Raw genomic sequence first — 19,121 nt, 5'->3', positions numbered from 1 at the left:
TGGATAGAAAGTAAAATAAAATATAAAAATAATCCTACTGGTAGTATTGAATAAAAGGAGAAATAAGTAAAGAAAATCCAACCTCTAACCAAAAGGAATATTGGGGGGAGGGGGGAAGACCAGCCCATTTAAGACAGACTGGCATCTGTGAGACCTTAATGGGAGGCATTATTCAACACCATTTTTTAAAATCGTTTCTTTACCCCCTTCTGCCATGTATACAATGTTCTTGTCCCTGTCTGAGTGGTTTTTAATTACTATATTTTTATTTCTAAAATTTCAATGGTTCTTTTTCACCTCTGCCTTTTATAATGTCCTATTCTTAATGTTTTTTTTCTTTTATCTCTTTGAACATGGTAAACATGTTTTATTACTCTGCTTGGTCTGCTAGCACAGACTAGGTGGCCTAAACAACAGAAATTAATTTTCTCATAGTTCTGGAGGACAGAAGCCCAAGATCAGGGTGCAGCCATGGTTGAGAGATCACTTCTGGGCTTGCAGACAGCCACCTTCTCACTATGTAGTCACATGGCCTTTCTTCAGTGCATGGGGTAGAAAGAGAGATTGAGCTCTCTGCTGTCTCCTTCTGTAAGAACACTAATCCTATCAGATCAGGACCCCACCCTATTACTTCATTTAACCTTAGTAACTTCCTTAGAGACCCCATCTCCAAATAGAGCCACCCTGGAGGTTAGGGCTTCAATATATAAGTTTGAAGCGGGGGACAAATATTCAGCCCAGAACCCACATTTTAAACTATTTCAGATTGGTCTATACTCTAATTATAAAGTTATGAATCTCATTTATTCACCTACCAACCTCTTACAGAAGTTCATTTCCTTGGGTGCTTTGCAGTTTTTTCTGTGAGCTTCCACGGGAGTTGTTTTCCAATGGAGTGTAGCTCTGGAGGCACATATTTGTCAGGGAAATAAACAGGACAGTAATGTTTACAGTTGACCCATCCTCAGATTCAATCAACTGTGGATCATGTGGTACTACAGTACATATTTAGTGAAAAAATCCGCATGTAAGTAGACCCATGTAGTTCAAATCCATGTCATTTAAGCATCAAGTGTAGTTAGTTATAGAAAATAAATGCTACCACAAACATCGAGAAATCATTTGATATAAATCAGACATTAAGTTTTAAAGTATAGGAGTTATAGTAGAAGCTTATTATAATATCATTAGTAGAGATAGTATTTAAATTTTCTACATGTCTACATTCTAATTTTTTTTTTACATCTTTATTGGAGTATAATTGCTTTACAATGGTGTGTTAGTTTCTGCTTTATAACAAAGTGAATCAGTTATACATATACATATGTTCCCATATCTCTTCCCTCTTGCGTCTCCCTCCCTCCCACCCTCCCTATCCCACCCCTCTAGGTGGTCACAAAGCACCGGGCTGGTCTCCCTGTGCTATGTGGCTGCTTCCCACTAGCTATCGATTTTACGTTTGGTAGTGTATATATGTCCATGCCACTCTCTCACTTTCTCACAGCTTACCCTTCCCCCTCCCCATAGCCTCAAGTCCATTCTCTAGTACGTCTGTGTCTTTATTCCTGTCTTACCCCTAGGTTCTTCATGACATTTTTTTTCTTAAATTCCATATATATGTGTTAGCATACGGTATTTGTCTTTCTCTTTCTGACTTACTTCACTCTGTATGACAGACTCTAGGTCCATCCACCTAATTACAAATAGCTCAATTTCGTTTCTTTTTATGGCTGAGTAATATTCCATTGTATATATGTGCCACATCTTCTTTATCCATTCATCTGATGATGGACACTTACGTTGTTTCCATCTCTGGGCTACTGTAAATAGAGCTGCAATGAATATTTTGGTGCATGACTCTTTTTGAATTACGGTTTTCTCAGGGTATATGCCCAGTAGTGGGATTGCTGGGTCGTATTGTAGTTCTATATGTAGTTTTTTGAGGAACCTCCATACTGTTCTCTATAGTGGCTGTACCAATTCACATTCCCACCAGCAGTGCAAGAGTGTTCCCTTTTCTCCACACCCTCTCCAGCATTTACTGTTTCTAGATTTTTTGATGATGGCCATTCTGACCAGTGTGAGATGATATCTCATTGTAGTTTTGATTTGCATTTCTCTAATGATTGATGATGTTGAGCATTCTTTCATTTGTTTGTTGGCAGTCTGTACATCTTCTTTAGAGAAATGTCTGTTTACATCTTCTGCCCATTTTTGGATTGGTTTGTTTCTTTTTTTGTTATTGAGCTGCATGAGCTGCTTATAAATTTTGGAGATTAATCCTTTGTCAGTTGCTTCATTTGCAAATATTTTCTCCCATTCTGAGGGTTGTCTTTTGGTCTCATTTATGGTTTCTTTTGCTGTGCAAATGCTTTGAAGTTTCATTAGGTCCCATTTGTTTATTTTTGTTTGTGTTTCCATTTCTCTAGGAGGTGGGTCAAAAAGGATCTTGCTGTGATTTATGTTATAGAGTGTTCTGCCTATGTTTTCCTCTAAGAGTTTGATAGTTTCTGGCCTTACATTTAGGTCTTTAATCCATTTTGAGCCTATTTTTGTGTATGGTATTAGGGAGTGATCTAATCTCATAATTTGTTTGTGTGTGTGGTACGCGGGCCTCTCGCTGTTGTGGCCTCTCCCGTTGCGGAGCACAGACTCCGGACATGCAGGTTCAGTGGCCATGGTTCACGGGCCTAGCTGCTCTGTGGCATGTGGAATCTTCCCGGACTGGGACATGAACCCACGTCCCCTGCATTGGCAGGTGGACTCTCAACCACTGCGCCACCAGGGAAGCCCTAATCTGATACTTTTACATGTACCTGTCCAGTTTTCCCAGCACCACTTATTGAAGAGGCTGTCCTTTCTCCACTGTACATTCCTGACTCCTTTATCAAAGATACGGTGACCATATGTGCGTGGGATTATCTCTGGGCTTTCTATCCTTTTCCATTGATCTATATTTCTTTTCTTTTCTTTTCTTTTTTATTTTGCAGTATGTGGGCCTCTCACTGTTGTGGCCTCTCCCATTGCGGAGCACGGGCTCCGGATGCGCAGGCTCAGCATCCATGGCTCACAGGGCCAGCTGCTCCGTGGCATGTGGGATATCCCTGGACCAGGGCACGAACCCATGTCCCCTGCATTGGCAGGCGGACTCCCAACCACTGCGCCACCAAGGAAGCCCTGATCTATAGTTCTGTGTTTGTGCCAGTACCATACTGTCTTGATTACTGTAGCTTTGTAATATAGTCTGAAGTCAGGGAGCCTGATTCCTCTAGCTCTGTTTTTCGTTCTCAAGATTGCTTTGCCTCTTCAGGGTCTTTTGTGTTTCCATGCAAATTGTGAAATTTTTTGTTCTAGTTCTGTGAAAAATGCCAGTGGTAGTTTGATAGGGATTGCATTGAATCTGTACATTGCTTTGGGTAGTAGAGTCATTTTCACAATGTTGATTCTTCCAATCCAAGAACATGGTATATCTCTCCATCTGTTTGTATCACCTTTAATTTCTTTCATCAGTGTCTTATAATTTTCGGCATACAGGTCTTTTGTCTCCTTAGGTAGGTTTATACCTAGTTATTTTATTCTTTTTGTTGCAATGGTAAATGGGAGTGTTTTCTTGATTTCACTTTCAGATTTTTCATCATTGGTTTATAGGAATGCCAGAGATTTCTATGCATTAATTTTGTATCCTGCTACTTTACCAAATTTATTGATTAGCTTTAGTAGTTTTCTGGTACCATCTTTAGGATTCTCTACGTATAGGATCATGTCATTTGCAAACAGTGACAGCTTTACTTCTTCTTTTCCGATTTGGATTCCTTTTATTTCCTTTTCTTCTCTGATTGCTGTGGCTAAAACTTCCAAAACTATGTTGAATAAGAGTGGTGAGAGTGGGCAACCTTGTCTTGTTCCTGATCTTAGTGGAAATGCTTTCAGTTTTTCACCATTGAGAATGATGTTGGCTCTGGGTGTGTCATATATGGCCTTTATTATGTTGAGGAAAGTTCCCTCTATGCCGACTTTCTGGAGGGTTTTTATCATAAATGGGTGTTGAATTTTGTCGAAAGCTTTCTCTGCATTTATTCAGATGATCATATGGTTTTTCTCCTTCAATTTGTTAAAATGGTGTATCACATTGATTGATTTGCATATATTGAAGAATCCTTGCATTCCTGGAACAAACCCCACTTGATCATGGTGTATGATCCTTTTAATGTGCTGTTGGATTCTGTTTGCTAGTATTTTGTTGAGGATTTTTGTATCTATGTTCATCAGTGATATTGGCCTGTAGTTTTCTTTCTTTGTGACATCCTTGTCTGGTTTTAGTATCAAGGTGATGGTGGCCTCATAGAATGAGTTAGGGAGTGTTCCTCCCTCTGCTATATTTTGGAAGAGTTTGAGGAGGATAGGTGTTAGCTCTTCTCTAAATGTTTGATAGAATTTGTGTGTGAAGCCATATGGTCCTGGTCTTTTGTTTGTTGGAAGATTTTTAATCACAGTTTCAATTTCAGTGCTTGTGATTGGTCTGTTCATATTTTCTATTTCTTCCTGATTCAGTCTTGGCAGGTTGTGCATTTCTAAGAATTTGTCCATTTCTTCCAGGTTGTTCATTTTATTGGCATAGAGTTGCTTGTAGTAATCTCTCATAATCTTTTGTATTTCTGCAGTGTCAGTTGTTACTGCTCCTTTTTCATTTCTAATTCTATTGATTTGAGTCTTCTCCCTTTTTTTCTTAATGAGTCTGGCTAATGGTTTATCAATTTGGTTTATCTTCTGAAAGAACCAGCCTTTAGTTTTATTGATCTTTGCTATCATTTCCTTCATTTCTTTTTCATTTATTTCTGATCTGATCTTTATGATTTCTTTCCTTCTGCTAGCTTTGGGGTTTTTTTGTTCTTCTTTCTCTAATTGCTTTAGGTGCAAGGTTAGGTTGTTTATTCGAGATGTTTCCTGTTTCTTAAGGTAGGATTGTATTGCTATAAACTTCTCTCTTAGAACTGCTTTTGCTGCATCCCATAGGTTTTGGATTGTCGTGTCTCCATTTTCATTTGTTTCTAGGTATTTTTTAATTTCCTCTTTGATTTCTTCAGTGATCACTTCGTTATTAAGTAATGTATTGTTTAGCCTCCATGTGTTTGTATTTTTTACAGATCATTTCCTGTAATTGATATCTAGTCTCATAGCGTTGTGGTCAGAAAAGATACTTGATACAATTTCAATTTTCTGAAATTTACCAAAGCTTGATTTGTGACCCAAGATATGATCTATCCTGGAGAATGTTCCATGAGCACTTGAGAAAAATGTGTATTCTGTTGTTTTTGGATGGAATGTCCTATAAATATCAATTAAGTCCATCTCGTTTAATGTATCATTTAAAGCTTGTGTTTCCTTATTTATTTTCATTTTGGATGATGTGTCCATTGGTGAAAGTGGGGTGTTAAAGTCCCCTACTATGAGTGTGTTACTGTCGATTTCCCCTTTTATGGCTGTTAGTGTTTGCCTTATGTATTGAGGTGCTCCTATGTTGGGTTCATAAATACTTACAATTGTTATATCTTCTTCTTGGATCGATCCCTTGATCATTATGTAGTGTCCTTCTTTGTCTCTTCTAATAGTCTTTATTTTAAAGTCTATTTTGTCTGATATGAGAATTGCTACTCCAGCTTTCTTTTGGTTTCCACTTGCGTGGAATATCTTTTTCCATCCCCTCACTTTCACTCTGTATGTGTCTCTAGGTCTGTAGTGGGTCTCTTGTAGACAGCATATATAGGTCTTCTTTTTGTATCCATTCAGCCAATCTGTGTCTTTTGGTGGGAGCATTTAGTCCATTTACATTTAAGGTAATTATCGATATGTATGTTCTTATTCCCATTTTCTTAATTGTTTTGGGTTCGTTATTGTAGGTCTTCTCCTTCTCTTGTGTTTCTTGCCTAGAGAAGTTCCTTTAGCAGTTGTTGTAAATATGATTTGGTGGTGCTGAACTCTCTCAGCTTTTGCTTGTCTGTAAAGGTTTTAATTTCTCCATCAAATCTGAATGAGATCCTTGCTGGGTAGAGTAATCTTGGCTGCAGGTTTTTCTCCTTCATCACTTTAAATATGTCCTGCCACTCCCTTCTGGCTTGCAGAGTTTCTGCTGAAAGATCAGTTGTTAACCTTATGGGGATTCCCTTGTGTGTTATTTGTTGTTTTTCCCTTGCTGCTTTTAATATATTTTCTTTGTAATTAATTTTTGACAGTTTGATTAATATGTGTCTTGGCGTGTTTCTCCTTGGATTTTTCCTGTATGGGACTCTCTGTGCTTCCTGGACTTGATTAACTATTTCCTTTCACATATTAGGGAAGTTTTCAACTATAATCTCTTCAAATATTTTCTCAGTCCCTTTCTTTTTCCCTTCTTCTTCTGGAACCCCTATAATTCGAATGTTGGTGCGTTTAATGTTGTCCCAGAGGTCTCTGAGACTGTCCTCAGTTCTTTTCATTCTTTTTTCTTTATTCTGCTCTGTAGTAGTTATTTCCACTATTTTATCTTCCAGGTCACTTATCCGGTCTTCTGCCTCAGTTATTCTGCTATTGATCTCATCTAGAGTATTTTTAATTTCATTTATTGTGTTGTTCACCTCTGTTTGTTTGCTCTTTAATTCTTCTAGGTCCTTGTTAAATGTTTCTTGCATTTTATCTATTCTATTTCCAAGATTTTGGGTCATCTTTACTATTATTATTCTGAATTCTTTTTCAGGTAGACTGCCTATTTCCTCTTCATTTGTTAGGTCTGGTGGGTTTTTATCTTGCTCCTTCATCTGCTGTGTGTTTTTCTGTCTTCTCATTTTGCTTATCTTACTGTGTTTGGGGTCTCCTTTTTGCAGACTGCAGGTTCGTAGTTCCCGTTTTTTTTGGTGTCTGTCCCCAGTGGCTAAAGTTGGTTCAGTGGGTTGTGTAGGCTTCCTTGTGGAGGGGACTAGTGCCTGTGTTCTGGTGGATGAGGCTGGATCTTGTCTTTCTGGTGGGCAGGTTCACGTCTATGGTGTGTTTTGGGGTGTGTGTAGACTTATTATGATTTTCGGCAGCCTCTCTGCTAATGGGTGGGGTTGTGTCCTGTTTTGCTAGTTGTTTGGTATAAGGTGTCCTGCACTGTAGCTTGCTGGTTGTTGAGTGAAGCTGGGTGTTGGTGTTGAGATGGAGATCTCTGGGAGATTTTCGCCGTTTGATATTATGTGGAGCTGGGAGGTCTCTTGTGGACCAGTGTCCTGAAGTTGGCTCTCCCACCTCAGAGGCACAGCACTGACTCCTGGTTACAGCACCAAGAGCCTTTCATCCACACGGCTCAGAATAAAAGGGAGAAAAAGTAGGAAGGAAGGAAGGAAGGAGGGAGGGAGGGAGGGAGGAAAGAAAGAAGATAAAATAAAGTAAGATAAAATAAAATAAAGTTATTAAAATAAAAAATAATTATTAAGAAAAAAAATGTTTTTAAAGAAAAAAAATGGACGGATAGTACCTTAGGAAAAAGGTGGAAGCAAAGCTATACAGACAAAATCTCACACAGAAGCATACACATACACACTCACAAAAAGAGGAAAAGGGGAAATAATCATAAATCTTGCTCTCAAAGTCCACTTCCTCAGTATGGGATGATTCGTTGTCTATTCATGTATTCCACAGATGCAGGGTACATCAAGTTGATTGTGGAGCTTTAATCCGCTGCTCCTGAGGCTGCTGGGAGAGATTTCCCTTTCTCTTCTTTATTCTCACAGCTCCTGGGGCTCAGCTTTGGATTGGGCCCCGCCTCTGCGTGTAGGTTGGCGGAGGGTGTCTGTTCTTCGCTCATACAGGACGGGGTTAGAGGAGCAGCTGATTCGGGGCCTCTGGCTCACTCAGGCCGGGGTGAGGGAGGGGTACGGATGCTGGGCGAGCCTGTGGCGGCCGAGGCCGGCGTGATGTTGAACCAGCCTGAGGCGCGTCATGCGTTCTCCCGGGGAAGTTGTCCCTGGATCCCGGGACCCTGGCAGTGGCGGGCTGCACAGGCTCCCCGGAAGGGGGGTGTGGATAGTGACCTGTGCTCGCACACAGGCTTCTTGGTGGCGGCAGCAGCAGCCTTAGCGTCTCATGCCCGTCTCTGGGGTCTGCGCTTTTAGCCGCGGCTGTCGCCAGTCTCTGGAGCTCCTTTAAGCAGCGCTCTTAATCCCCTCTTCTCGAGCACCAGGAAACAAAGAGGGAAGAAAAAGTCTCTTGCCTCTTCGGCAGGTCCAGACTTTTCCCCGGACTCCCTCCCGGCTAGCCATGGTGCACTAACCCCCTGCAGGCTGTGTTCATGCCGCCAACCCCAGTCCTCTCCCTGCGATCCGACCGAAGCCCGAGCCTCAACTCCCAGCCCCGCCCGCCCTGGCGGGGGAGCAGACAAGCCTCTTGGGCTGGTGAGTGCTGGTCGGCACCGATCCTCTGTGCGGGAATCTCTCCCCGCTTTGCCCTCCGCACCCCTGTTGCTGTGCTCTCCTCCGCGGCTCCGAAGCTTCCCCTCTCCGCCACCCACAGTCTCCGCCCGCGAAGGGGCTTCCTAGTGTGTGGAAACTTTTCCTCCTTCACAGCTCCCTCCCACTGGTGCAGGTCCCGTCCCTATCCTTTGTCTGTTTATTCTTTTTTCTTTTGCCCTACCCAGGTACGTGGGGAGTTTCTTGTCTTTTGGGAGGTCTGAGGTCTTCTGCCAGCGTTCAGTAGGTGTTCTGTAGGAGTTGTTCCACGTGTAGATGTATTTCTGGTGTATCTGTGGGGAGGAAGGTGATCTCCGCGTCTTACTCTTCCGCCATCTTCCCCTCGTCCCCCGGTAGGCCTATTCTAATATTTATATTCAAAATTACTTCTAGGAATTCATGAAGAATAACAGTCTACGTCAGAATAAGAATTGTTTGAACAATTTTGACCTTTCAGAATACAGACAGATTCTTAGTGATGTGGCTATACGAATATATCATCAGTTCATTATTATAATGGAAAACAACATTCAACCAATAATAGGTAAGAAAAGAATCGATGACCAGGAAATATTTATAATGACACTGAGACCTTAAAAAAATAAATCTGGTGCACGGCATGTGTAATTGCAAAGAACATAATTTTAAAACAAGAAGACTTACTGATGTAAATGTCCACTTTTTAATTCTTTGATTGCTAAAATGATTACATATATGAAAGTACACAGGTCATAGTCTTCTTTTTGTAAGGGGGATCCATCCTGAAGGGAAAGACTTGGGAGAACTGCTGCTACTTATATGGCTAATCCTGGTTCTTAGCCAAGTATTTTTGAAATTCTAAAGCCTCACTCAAATTCTTGTATACTTTCTTCAATTTTCTGAAATTGAAATACTTTAGGCTTTAAGTAGTTCCAGACCGTGGGTTGTCACGCTAACCAGCTCTCTGTCCTGTGAAGTTGAAAGAAGAGGAGCTGTTGCCCTGCTGTAGGTGACGGTCCATCCCCATCCACCCCTTACATCTTGGTGCTCCCCAGCCCTCCATTCTTTGACTTCCTCTATCACAGCTATATCCACACTAACTCGTGTGGAAAATGTCCCACCTCCTGAAACAGACACATGAGAGCAGTGGAAATGTTCTCTGGGTGTCCCCACTGTGTGTGCAAGAAAATCTTCCCGTTCTTCTCCATAGTGCCAGGCATGCTGGAGTATGAGAGTCTGCAGGGCATTTGCAGCCTGAAGCCCACAGGCTTCCGGAAGCGGTCATCCAGCATAGATGACACGGATGCCTACACAATGGCCTCCATCCTGCAGCAGCTGAGCTACTTTTACAGTACCATGTGCCAGAACGGCCTGGACCCTGAGATCGTGAGGCAGGCAGTGAAGCAGCTCTTCTTCTTGATTGGGGCGGTCACCCTGAACAGCCTCTTCCTGCGCAAGGACATGTGCTCTTGCAGAAAAGGGATGCAGATAAGGTAAGACCCATAAAGCACCACTAATCCTGGAGAGGCTGGCCAGAAAGGATGCTCTTAAAGTCCAAGGCCACACACTCTGCCCTCCCTCCACAAGAGCTGCACGGCTGGAGGGTGTGCAAGATGACTCTTAGAACCTTGGAAATGCCGGCTATCTGATGCCAGGCCCTCTTCCCATCACTCTACCCCACGCTACCTTGACGGTCTGGCAGAATGTCTTCTACTAAGAACTAGTAATTGTGTATTTTAAATTCTGGCCCTCTGTGGTTATCATATACTCAACCAGTATTTATTGACCACCACTTCTGTGACTAGCACTGCTGGTGGGGGACACAGGAAACAGAGGAAAGGGTGATTTGATCCCTGCCATTGAGAAGCTAAATGATGATTCAAAACCACTATAATTAAGTCACAAACAAGTGGTGAGGGAAGTGCTTCAGAGAGGAGAGATTATCGTGGACAGAAAAGTTAAAGAAGCCTGAAAACTGTGTGTGAGTGATTAAAAATGGGAGAACATTTCAGGCAGGGGAATGAGTGGGCAAAGGCACAGTGGTAGGACTGAGTGAGGACCCATCCTCAGGCAGGAGTAAATAGCTCCGTCTAGATGAAGCAGAGGTTTGTGTCGGGAACAACAGGTCCGCAGTAGAGTGGTAAGTTGGACCCAGACTGGGAGGGTCTGGAATGCCAGGCCAAGCACTGGGAGTTCATCCTGCGGACATGGTCATCCAGTTTTGAGGTGTGTTGACTTCTCTTTGTCTCTAAACCAAGGAAACACAGACCATTAGCTATTGTTTGAATTAACACTGTCACATTATTAGAAAGCATATAATATGGGATAGATATTTAAGATTTTTATAATATGTGCAGGGATTTGACACCTGTAGGTGATAGGAGAACCTGGGATGGTGATAATGGCAGTGATACAATGAAAAGTGACCCCAAAAAGTTTATTAAGCCAAGAAATAAACCAGGGGCATCCATTACATCTTTTTAGCATTAGAGGTGGACATCCCTACAAATCATTGTGGCAAATTCTCATGATACCAGGTCGTGGTTTTCAGATATGAGGAAGTATTCAGGACGACTGGGCTTTTTTTCCTCTTCATTGAAAGAGGAAAGACTTCTGTTTATTTCCCGAGCACTGAGCAGATGCCCTGTAGCCCTCTGAGGTAGGATTCAGGCCTATTTAAAGTAAAGCCATAAACCTCATGAGCCATAAACCTCAGTCTTTGCTAAACAACTCTCATTCTACCAGTAGGTCCCCAAGTTGAGTGAACATCTGTCCCCATAGGTGCTCAGTATTTTCTCCTCTCACCCATTGAAAGTGCTATTAGAGAAGTACTGCCTTTCCAGTGTGTTGGTCTGAGTAAGTAGCACATGCATTTAAGAGGCATTCATTCATTCAGATATTGACTCAGCTCCTGCCCTAAACAAGGCGCACCAGGATTTACAGTGACTTTACCATGACAACACAAGCAACACAATAACAAAACATGAACACAAGTGGAAAATCAAAACTACAGAAAAGAAAACCATAAACAGTAGACAGAGTAGCTTGAAAACTGGGTCTGGGCTTTCTGACTGCCAGGAGAAAAAGCCAAATGTCATAGCTCTCTGGTCTCATCTGGCTTGGTGAGGCAGACCAGTTCCTGGGAAGATATAAAGATTTTCCTAGTATGTAATTCTTTTTTGTGCCTAGTCATGAATTGTAAAAATATTCTCTCATGTGGAACTTTATCTCACCATCTCCACAATAGCATTTTTGCTGCAAATTCCACTGTGGCTGATTTGCCCAGGGATCGTTGATAAGAACCTAGGGAGGGGTCCTGGAGATGGAGACAGTTCTGTTAGGAACCAGAATAATGTGGCCCAACGACAAACATTGCTTGCTGGCCTGAGGGAATCTGGGGGGAGTACGAAAGGCATTGACTTGGGTCTTGAAGGGCAAGTAGGATTTCAGCTGACCCAGAACCAGAGGAATGAACACAGGCCTCAGTGAAGGAAAACTGAGGGCAGGGTATGAACAGCCCCCTATGAAAGGAGCACCAGGAGTGATGAGAGGACCTAGAAAGATGGGTTAGAAAGACAAAGCAGAATGCCAGCCTGAGAAATGCATGCTTTAGTCCCTCAGGAGTGGCAGCCACCACAGATTTTTTTTTCTTTTTTCAGAAGGCTTTAAACTATGAATTCAATTTCTTTAATAGTTGAAGGAATATTCAGGTTATATATTTCATCTTGGATGAGTTTTGGTAGTGTTTGGTTTTCAAGGAATTGGTCCACTTCATCAAAGTTGAGTTTATGTGTGTAGAGCTGTTCAGAATATTCCCTTGTTATTCTTTTAATTTCTGCAGAATTTGTAGTGATATCCCCTCTTCCACTCCTCTGTGGGTAATCTGTGACTTCTCTTTTCCTTGGTCAGTCTTGCTAGAGGTGTATCAGTTTGGTTTCACTGATTTTTGTCTTTTTTTTTTATTTAATTGATTTCTGTTACTGTCTTTATGATTTCATTCCCTCTGCCTACTTTGCATTTATTTTTCTCTTCTTCTAGGTTCCTAAAGTAGAAGCCTGGATTATTGGCTCTGAGACCTTTCTTTTCTAACATAAGCATTTAATGCTATACATTTCTTTCTAAGCACTACTTTAACTCTATCACACAAATTTTGATATGTTATATTTTCATTTTTGTTCAGTTCAAAATATTTTCTAATTTCCCTCGAGTCTTACTCTTTGACTGACCCATGGATTATTTAGAAGTGTGTTGTTTAATTTCCAAGTGTTTAGAGACTTTCTTGTTACCTTTCTATTATTGATTTTTAGTTTAATTTCATTGTGCTTGAAGAACATACTTTGTCAGTCAAACTCTTAGAAACAGAAGGTAGAATGGTGGTTGCCTGGGGCTGAGGAGAGAGAGAAAAAGGGAGTTGTTCATTCAATGGATGTACAGTTTCAGTTTTACAAAGTGAAAATGTTCTGGGAATCTGTTATACAACATGGTGCATATAGTTAACACTACTATACTATACACTTACAGTAGTTCAGATGGTAATTTTAGGTAATGCATTTTCTACCACAATTTTTTTAAAAATCTCAAGGTACATCCAGGTTAACATATACCATAGATTGTGATATTAGAATTGCCAACCATCCCACTTTGCCCGAGACTTTCCCAGGTTTATTTTTAAAAAACAAACTTATAAATATTTTGGGACTTCCCTGGCAGTCCAGTGGTTAAGTCTTCACACTCCCATTGTAGGGGGTATGAGTTCGATCCCTGGTAGGAGAACTGCTAAGATCCCACTTGCTGCATGGCATGGCCTAAAAAAAAAAAAAAACTTATAAATATTTTTACATTGAAAAAAACAAACTTTGTATGATTTCAGTTATTTTTAAATTTGTTAATATTTGCTTTTGTGACCCAGGTGTATTTTTGTGAATCTTCCCCATGTAGTGGGTTGAAAAGAATGTATATTCTGCTTTTGTTGGGTAGAATGTTCTATAAATGTAGATCAGACCCAGTTTGTTGATGGTGTTTTTCATTTCTTCTATATCCTTGCTGATTTTCTGTCTATTAGTTCTACTGATTATTGAGAGGAGTGTTGAAGTCTCCAACTATAAGTATGGAGTTGTCTATTTCTTCTTTCAGTCTGTCAGGTTTTGCTTTATGTATTCTGAAGCTCTGTTTTTAGGTGCATACACACTAAGAATTGTTATGTCTTCTTGGTGAGTTAGCCCTCCTGTCGTTATGTGGGATCTCTCTTTGTCCCTCCCTGGTAATTTTCTCTGCTTTGAAGTCTACTTTGTCTGAAAGTCTACTTTTTATTTGGATCAGTGTTTTCATAGTATATTTTTTTCCAACCTTTTACTTTTAACCTACCTGTATCATATCTGAAGTGAGTTTCTTGTAGTCAGCATATATTTCGGTCCAGTTTTTTGTTTTATTTTTTCATCCAGTCTGACAATCTGTGCTTCTTAATTGGGGTTTTTAGACCATTTAAATTGAATGTAATTATTGGTATACTCAGATTTAAGTCTACCATTTTATTATTTTTTGTTTGTTCCTTCTGGTTTTTATTTCTCTGATTTCCGGTTTCTGTCTTCTTTTGGGTTCTTTGAACATTTTTGGTACCCCTTTTAAATGTATCTATTTTTTTCACTGTATCTCTTTGTATCTTTTTAATGGCTGCTGTAGTAATTACAGTATACATACTTACCTTTTTCAGTCATTTTAGAATCAGTATCTTATCACATTAAGTGGAACGTAGAAACCTTACCATTACATAGGCCCCTTTCCCCTCTTCGCTTGTTGTCTTATATATTATATCTACATACATCAAAAACTCTGCCAGACAATGTTATAATTTTTGTTTTAAACCATCCAACATATTTTAAAGGACTTAATAGAAGAATGGTCTATTGTATTTACCCAGGTACTTATCATTTCTGTTATTCCTTCATTTCTAATGTTTCAAGTCTCATTTTCCCCCCAAATCTCATTTCGATTTCATTTTCCTTTTGCCTGAGGAAATTATTTTAGTAGTCCTTTTAGAGCAGGTTCACTGATGATAAATTCTCTTAGCTTTCTTTCCTCTGAAAATACCTTCATTTCACCTTCATTCCTAAAGTATATTTTTATAGGCTACCAATGTCTGGGTTGACAGTCCTTTCTTTCATCAGTGTAAAAATGTTCCACTTTTTCTGGCTTCCATGGTTTCTGATGAGAAATGCACAGTCATTTGAATTATTATTTCCCTATAAATAATGCATAGTTTTTCTCTGAGTTCCATGTTTTTTTTTTCTTTGTGTTTAGTTTACCACAGTTTGATTATGATGCATCTGGGTGTGGATTTCTTTGGGTTTAGTCTCTTTGAGCTTCTCTGAACTTCTTGACTGTGTAGGTTTGTGGATCTCACCAAATGTGGCATTTTCAGCCATTTCTTCAAATGTTTTGTCTGCATCACACTTTCTCCTTTCCTTCTGGCATTTCAATGACACAAATGTTAGACCTTTCATTATTTTGTTATCCCTAAAGTTCTGTTCTTTGTACTTTTCAGATTGGATAGTCTTTATTGATCCCTTGAAGTTCACTGACTCTTTTCTCTGCCATCTATATTCTGCTATTGAGCCTATTCAGTGAGTTCTTTTGTTTCAGTTATTTTTCAGTTGTAAATTTCCATTTTTTTGAAACAGCTTCTGTTTCTTTTCTGAAGCTTTCTATTTTTTCATGTATTTCAATATAGTTTGTCCTTACTTTTCGGAGCATTTTTGTGATAGCTTCTTTAAAGTCTTTATCATATGATTCTAACATCTGTGTCATCTCAGAGTTGATACTGTTAATTGCCTTGTTTAATGTGACTTAAGATTTCCCTGGTTTTCGTATGCCAAGTAATTTTGAATTGTATTCTGGACACTTTTTATTATTATATTATGAGACACTGAGTCTTTAAATCCTATGGAGAATGTTGATACTTTTATCTGATAATCAGCTCACTTGGGTTCAGGCTCTGCAGGTTGTGGTTCCTCTGTCAGTTCTGTCTTCAAAGGCTTTGTAACGCTATTTGGTTTTGTCTTTTTTTTTTTTTTTTTTTGCGGTACGCAGGCCTCTCACTGTTGTGGCCTCTCCCATTGCGGAGCACAGTCTCCGGACTTGCAGGCTCAGTGGCCATGGCTCACGGGCCCAGCCGCTCCGCGGCATGTGGGATCTTCCCGGACCGGGGCACAAACCCCTGTCCCCTGCATTGGCAGGCGGACTCTCTACCACTGCGCCACCAGGGAAGCCCTGGTTTTGTCTTGTGTGTGACACACAGTGGCCCGACTGAAACTTGGGTGGTGTGCAATCCTATAGTTTAGTCCTCAAAGTTTATGTGTGCTCTTGAGGGTCAGATCCATCCCTGGGCTCAGGGAATTCATAAATAACTTTAAGGGTCACTTTCCCAAGCTCCTCCTCTCCACAGTACCCCTGGTACTTTCCAGATACCTGGGGATCCCCTCTTTGGTCCTCCAGACAGAAAACTGGGGCTTCACTTAACTCACTGTGTGGCGTACTTCCAGCAAATGTCCCCACCTGGGGTCAAGTGATGAGAGGAAGAGCAAGGAGAGTTCACGCCGTCCTCTTGAGCCACAACTCCTCCAACTGAAGAAAGTTCCCCTCTCTCAGTTTTAGTTTCCTACTGGACCCTGTTGCCACAACCATAGGACTGTTTGGGGCTTGCACATGAGAGAATGAAGAAAAAGAAAGGAAAAGGAGAAAAAAGAAAAACAGAATTTCCACCCTCTCTCAGAGCATTAGGACACCCCTTTCCAGCACCGCGAGCCAGAACTAGAGGGCTCCTCCTGGAGCTCTTTGTTGGCACCCATGCCCACTACTGAGTTTCAGGCTGCTTTGAGTTCAGGCCAATGAATAGCAGAGGGAAAGATACTGGTAAACTCATTGTCAGTTTGGAGATACTTCAAATTCTGGTCTTCTCTCCCAGTCCACCTGCTACTGTTTACTTTTCAGAGTCCTCAAATAGCTGTTCCAGGCATTCCATCCAGGTCTTATAGCTGCATTCATTGGGAGAAACAAAATGGAGTGCTCGCTCCATCTTACCAAGAACCAGAACTCCAGCACAGAGTTTAGAGTGGGAGGATTAACATGCTCAAAATTCAGTGGATTCCCATTAGGAATCTACTGTAATAAGAACTAGTGGGACAAAATTGACAATGCAAAAAAAGGGGGCATAACCAGTGCAAGAGATGTTACCTCACACTCATTACATCCCTATAGAATACAGTAATTCAGCATTATTGTCCCAATGTTATAACCCATGGGGAGCTGCTAATCTGGAAGGTCAGACCTGGAAGCGACCTTAGAGATCACCTAGTTCAACACAGTTTTTTTAAACAGCTTCACTGATATATAATTTACATGCCATAGAGTTCACTCATCTAAAGTGTATATTCAGTGGTTTTTGGTATATTTACAGAGTTATGCAGCCATCACCATAATGTAATTTTAGAACAGTTTTATCACTTCAGAAAGAAACCTTACACCCAATAGCAGCCACTCGTATCCCCTACCCAAGTCCCACTGGGGAGTCCCCTCCCCCTCAACCTAACCAACAACAAATATATTTTCTTACTCTATAGATTTGCATATTCTGGACATTTTTAAAATAAATGGAATCATAAATATGTTGTCTTTTGTGACTGGCTTCTTTCCCTTAGCATAGTGTTTTCATAGCTCCCCCCGTGGTAGCATGTGGCAGTACCTCACTCCTTTTTATTGCAGAATAATATCCTATTGTATGGCTAGACCACAATTTGTTTATCTATCCATCAACTGGTGGACATTTGGGTTGTTTTCTCTTTTTGGCTATAATGATTAACGGTGCTGTGAACATTTATGTATGGTTTTTTGTGTGGACATGTTTTCAGTTCTCTTTAGTAAGTACCTAGAAGTGGAGTTGCTAGGTCAGAAGGTTGTTTTATGTTTAACATTTTGAGGAACTGCCTAACTGCTTTCCTTAGCAGCTGTACCATTTACATTCCCACTAGCAACGTATGAGTGTTCTCAACACTCTGATTTACCAAGAGAGGTTGAGTAACTCTCCAGGCTCACACAATGGATTGGTGGGATTAAAACCCATGGCTCTTAACTCATAAACCTATGATAATCAGTGACAGAAACAAGAATAAAAACCCCAATGGACTAAAAGAAAGCCTCTACCAATTGAAAATTTTCTGCCAATTTGGGAAAAGAGATCAAACAATTTTTATACCAATGTAAGTCTTCTCTTCAAATACCGCTATGATTTTTTCCTTTAATATATTTTCAAACCTATTATTAAGGGTCCTTTAATAGATTATAAATTATTGTAGTCACTGTTCTTTGCTCAGATTTTCTCCAAAGTTTATTGCTGTTATGGCCCCTCACCCTAGACCATCATGATCCTTAGAACCATGGATCGTGAGAGCTGACCATCTGGCCCACCCCCGTCTTGTTACAAATAAAGAAACTGCCGGGCTGTAGTCTTAAGGATCTCAGTGAGCTCTGGTACCATGCTGGGACACACTGGAGGATTCGGCACCCTCCCCTAAAGTGTTCTAAGCAGGTCACCCCTCTTCTCTGCTCCTCTGGCGTTTACTCCAGGTGCAACATCAGCTACTTAGAAGAATGGCTTAAAGATAAGAATTTGCAGAACAGCTTGGCCAGGGAAACCTTGGAAGCTCTCTCTCAGGCAGCCTGGTTGCTTCAGGTCAAGAAGACCACAGACAGCGATGCCAAGGAGATCTACGAACGCTGTACCTCCCTGTCTGCTGTGCAGGTGACCAGGCTTGCTGAGTGTCTCCCTGATCTTCACCCGCAGATCATGTAATTGGCATTGCCTTTCCTGGCTTAGCCAGCTGTGGGGTGCATCTGCATCTCTCTGTGCTCTTTGGGGAGCATACGTATCTCCCATGGGCTGCCCTCTTATCTAACGGCATTTATTAAATACTAACTCTAGGCCTTAAAAACATAAAAATGCATATGACACATTCCCTGCCCGGTATACTCACATATGTGTATCTGTGGGGAGAGGGGGTGGGAGCAGGGAAGGAGGCTGGAAATGGGGAATTCTCTTAAGGTCATCTAATTATAGGATGTCCTTGCTGCCTTCTGTGCTCTTCTCAGCTTGTTTTCTCTTTTGGAAAAAAATAACACATGGTTCCTAGAGCCAGATTATAGTCTGAAAGAACCACTTTTGGTTCCCGACTGTTCCCAGACCACTGGAACCATTGTTTCATGGACAGAGTTGTCCTCTTCTGTGGCCTCAAACCATCTTATATACTGTTTGCAGATCATAAAGATCCTTAACTCATACACACCTATAGATGACTTCGAGAAAAGAGTGACTCCATCCTTTGTTCGCAAAGTACAGGTGAGATCCTTAAGGATGTGCCTTTTAATTTTTAGTATAAGACAGTGTTGTTTAATTACCATGATAGAAATTCAGGATTAAAGTACATGTACCAAATATACAAAGGAAAGGCACCCAGGAAAAGCAGCAGGAATTCTCCCTGTCAAATTCCCTGTTTTCAGAACCCATTTTCCCCCTGGGTGGGAAGGGAACAAAAACACCAAAACCGTGACTCACATTCTGTGTTCCTTCAACATGTCTTGTTTCTCATCAGTCTTTGAGTATATGCAAGGGAGCAGAGGCTGAATGGAAAGAGAGAA

At 40.9% G+C, this 19,121-nt stretch overlaps 1 protein-coding gene across 1 annotated transcript in view; it reads left to right on the top strand.

Moving 5' to 3' along the window:
- The window catches only part of MYO5C (myosin VC), a 106,467-nt gene that overhangs the window by 85,722 nt on the left and 1,624 nt on the right, over positions 1-19,121 (top strand). Inside the window, exons 37-40 of the mRNA XM_060164382.1 lie at positions 8,850-9,000; positions 9,646-9,928; positions 18,054-18,228; positions 18,742-18,822. Of these exons, the coding sequence (XP_060020365.1) occupies positions 8,850-9,000; positions 9,646-9,928; positions 18,054-18,228; positions 18,742-18,822 (690 nt within the window). The remainder of the gene's footprint in view (positions 1-8,849; positions 9,001-9,645; positions 9,929-18,053; positions 18,229-18,741; positions 18,823-19,121) is intronic.

This window comes from Lagenorhynchus albirostris, chromosome 1 (assembly GCF_949774975.1).
Source record: "Lagenorhynchus albirostris chromosome 1, mLagAlb1.1, whole genome shotgun sequence".
NCBI lineage: Eukaryota > Metazoa > Chordata > Mammalia > Artiodactyla > Delphinidae > Lagenorhynchus > Lagenorhynchus albirostris.
This window is presented reverse-complemented; position numbering and strand designations above follow the sequence as displayed.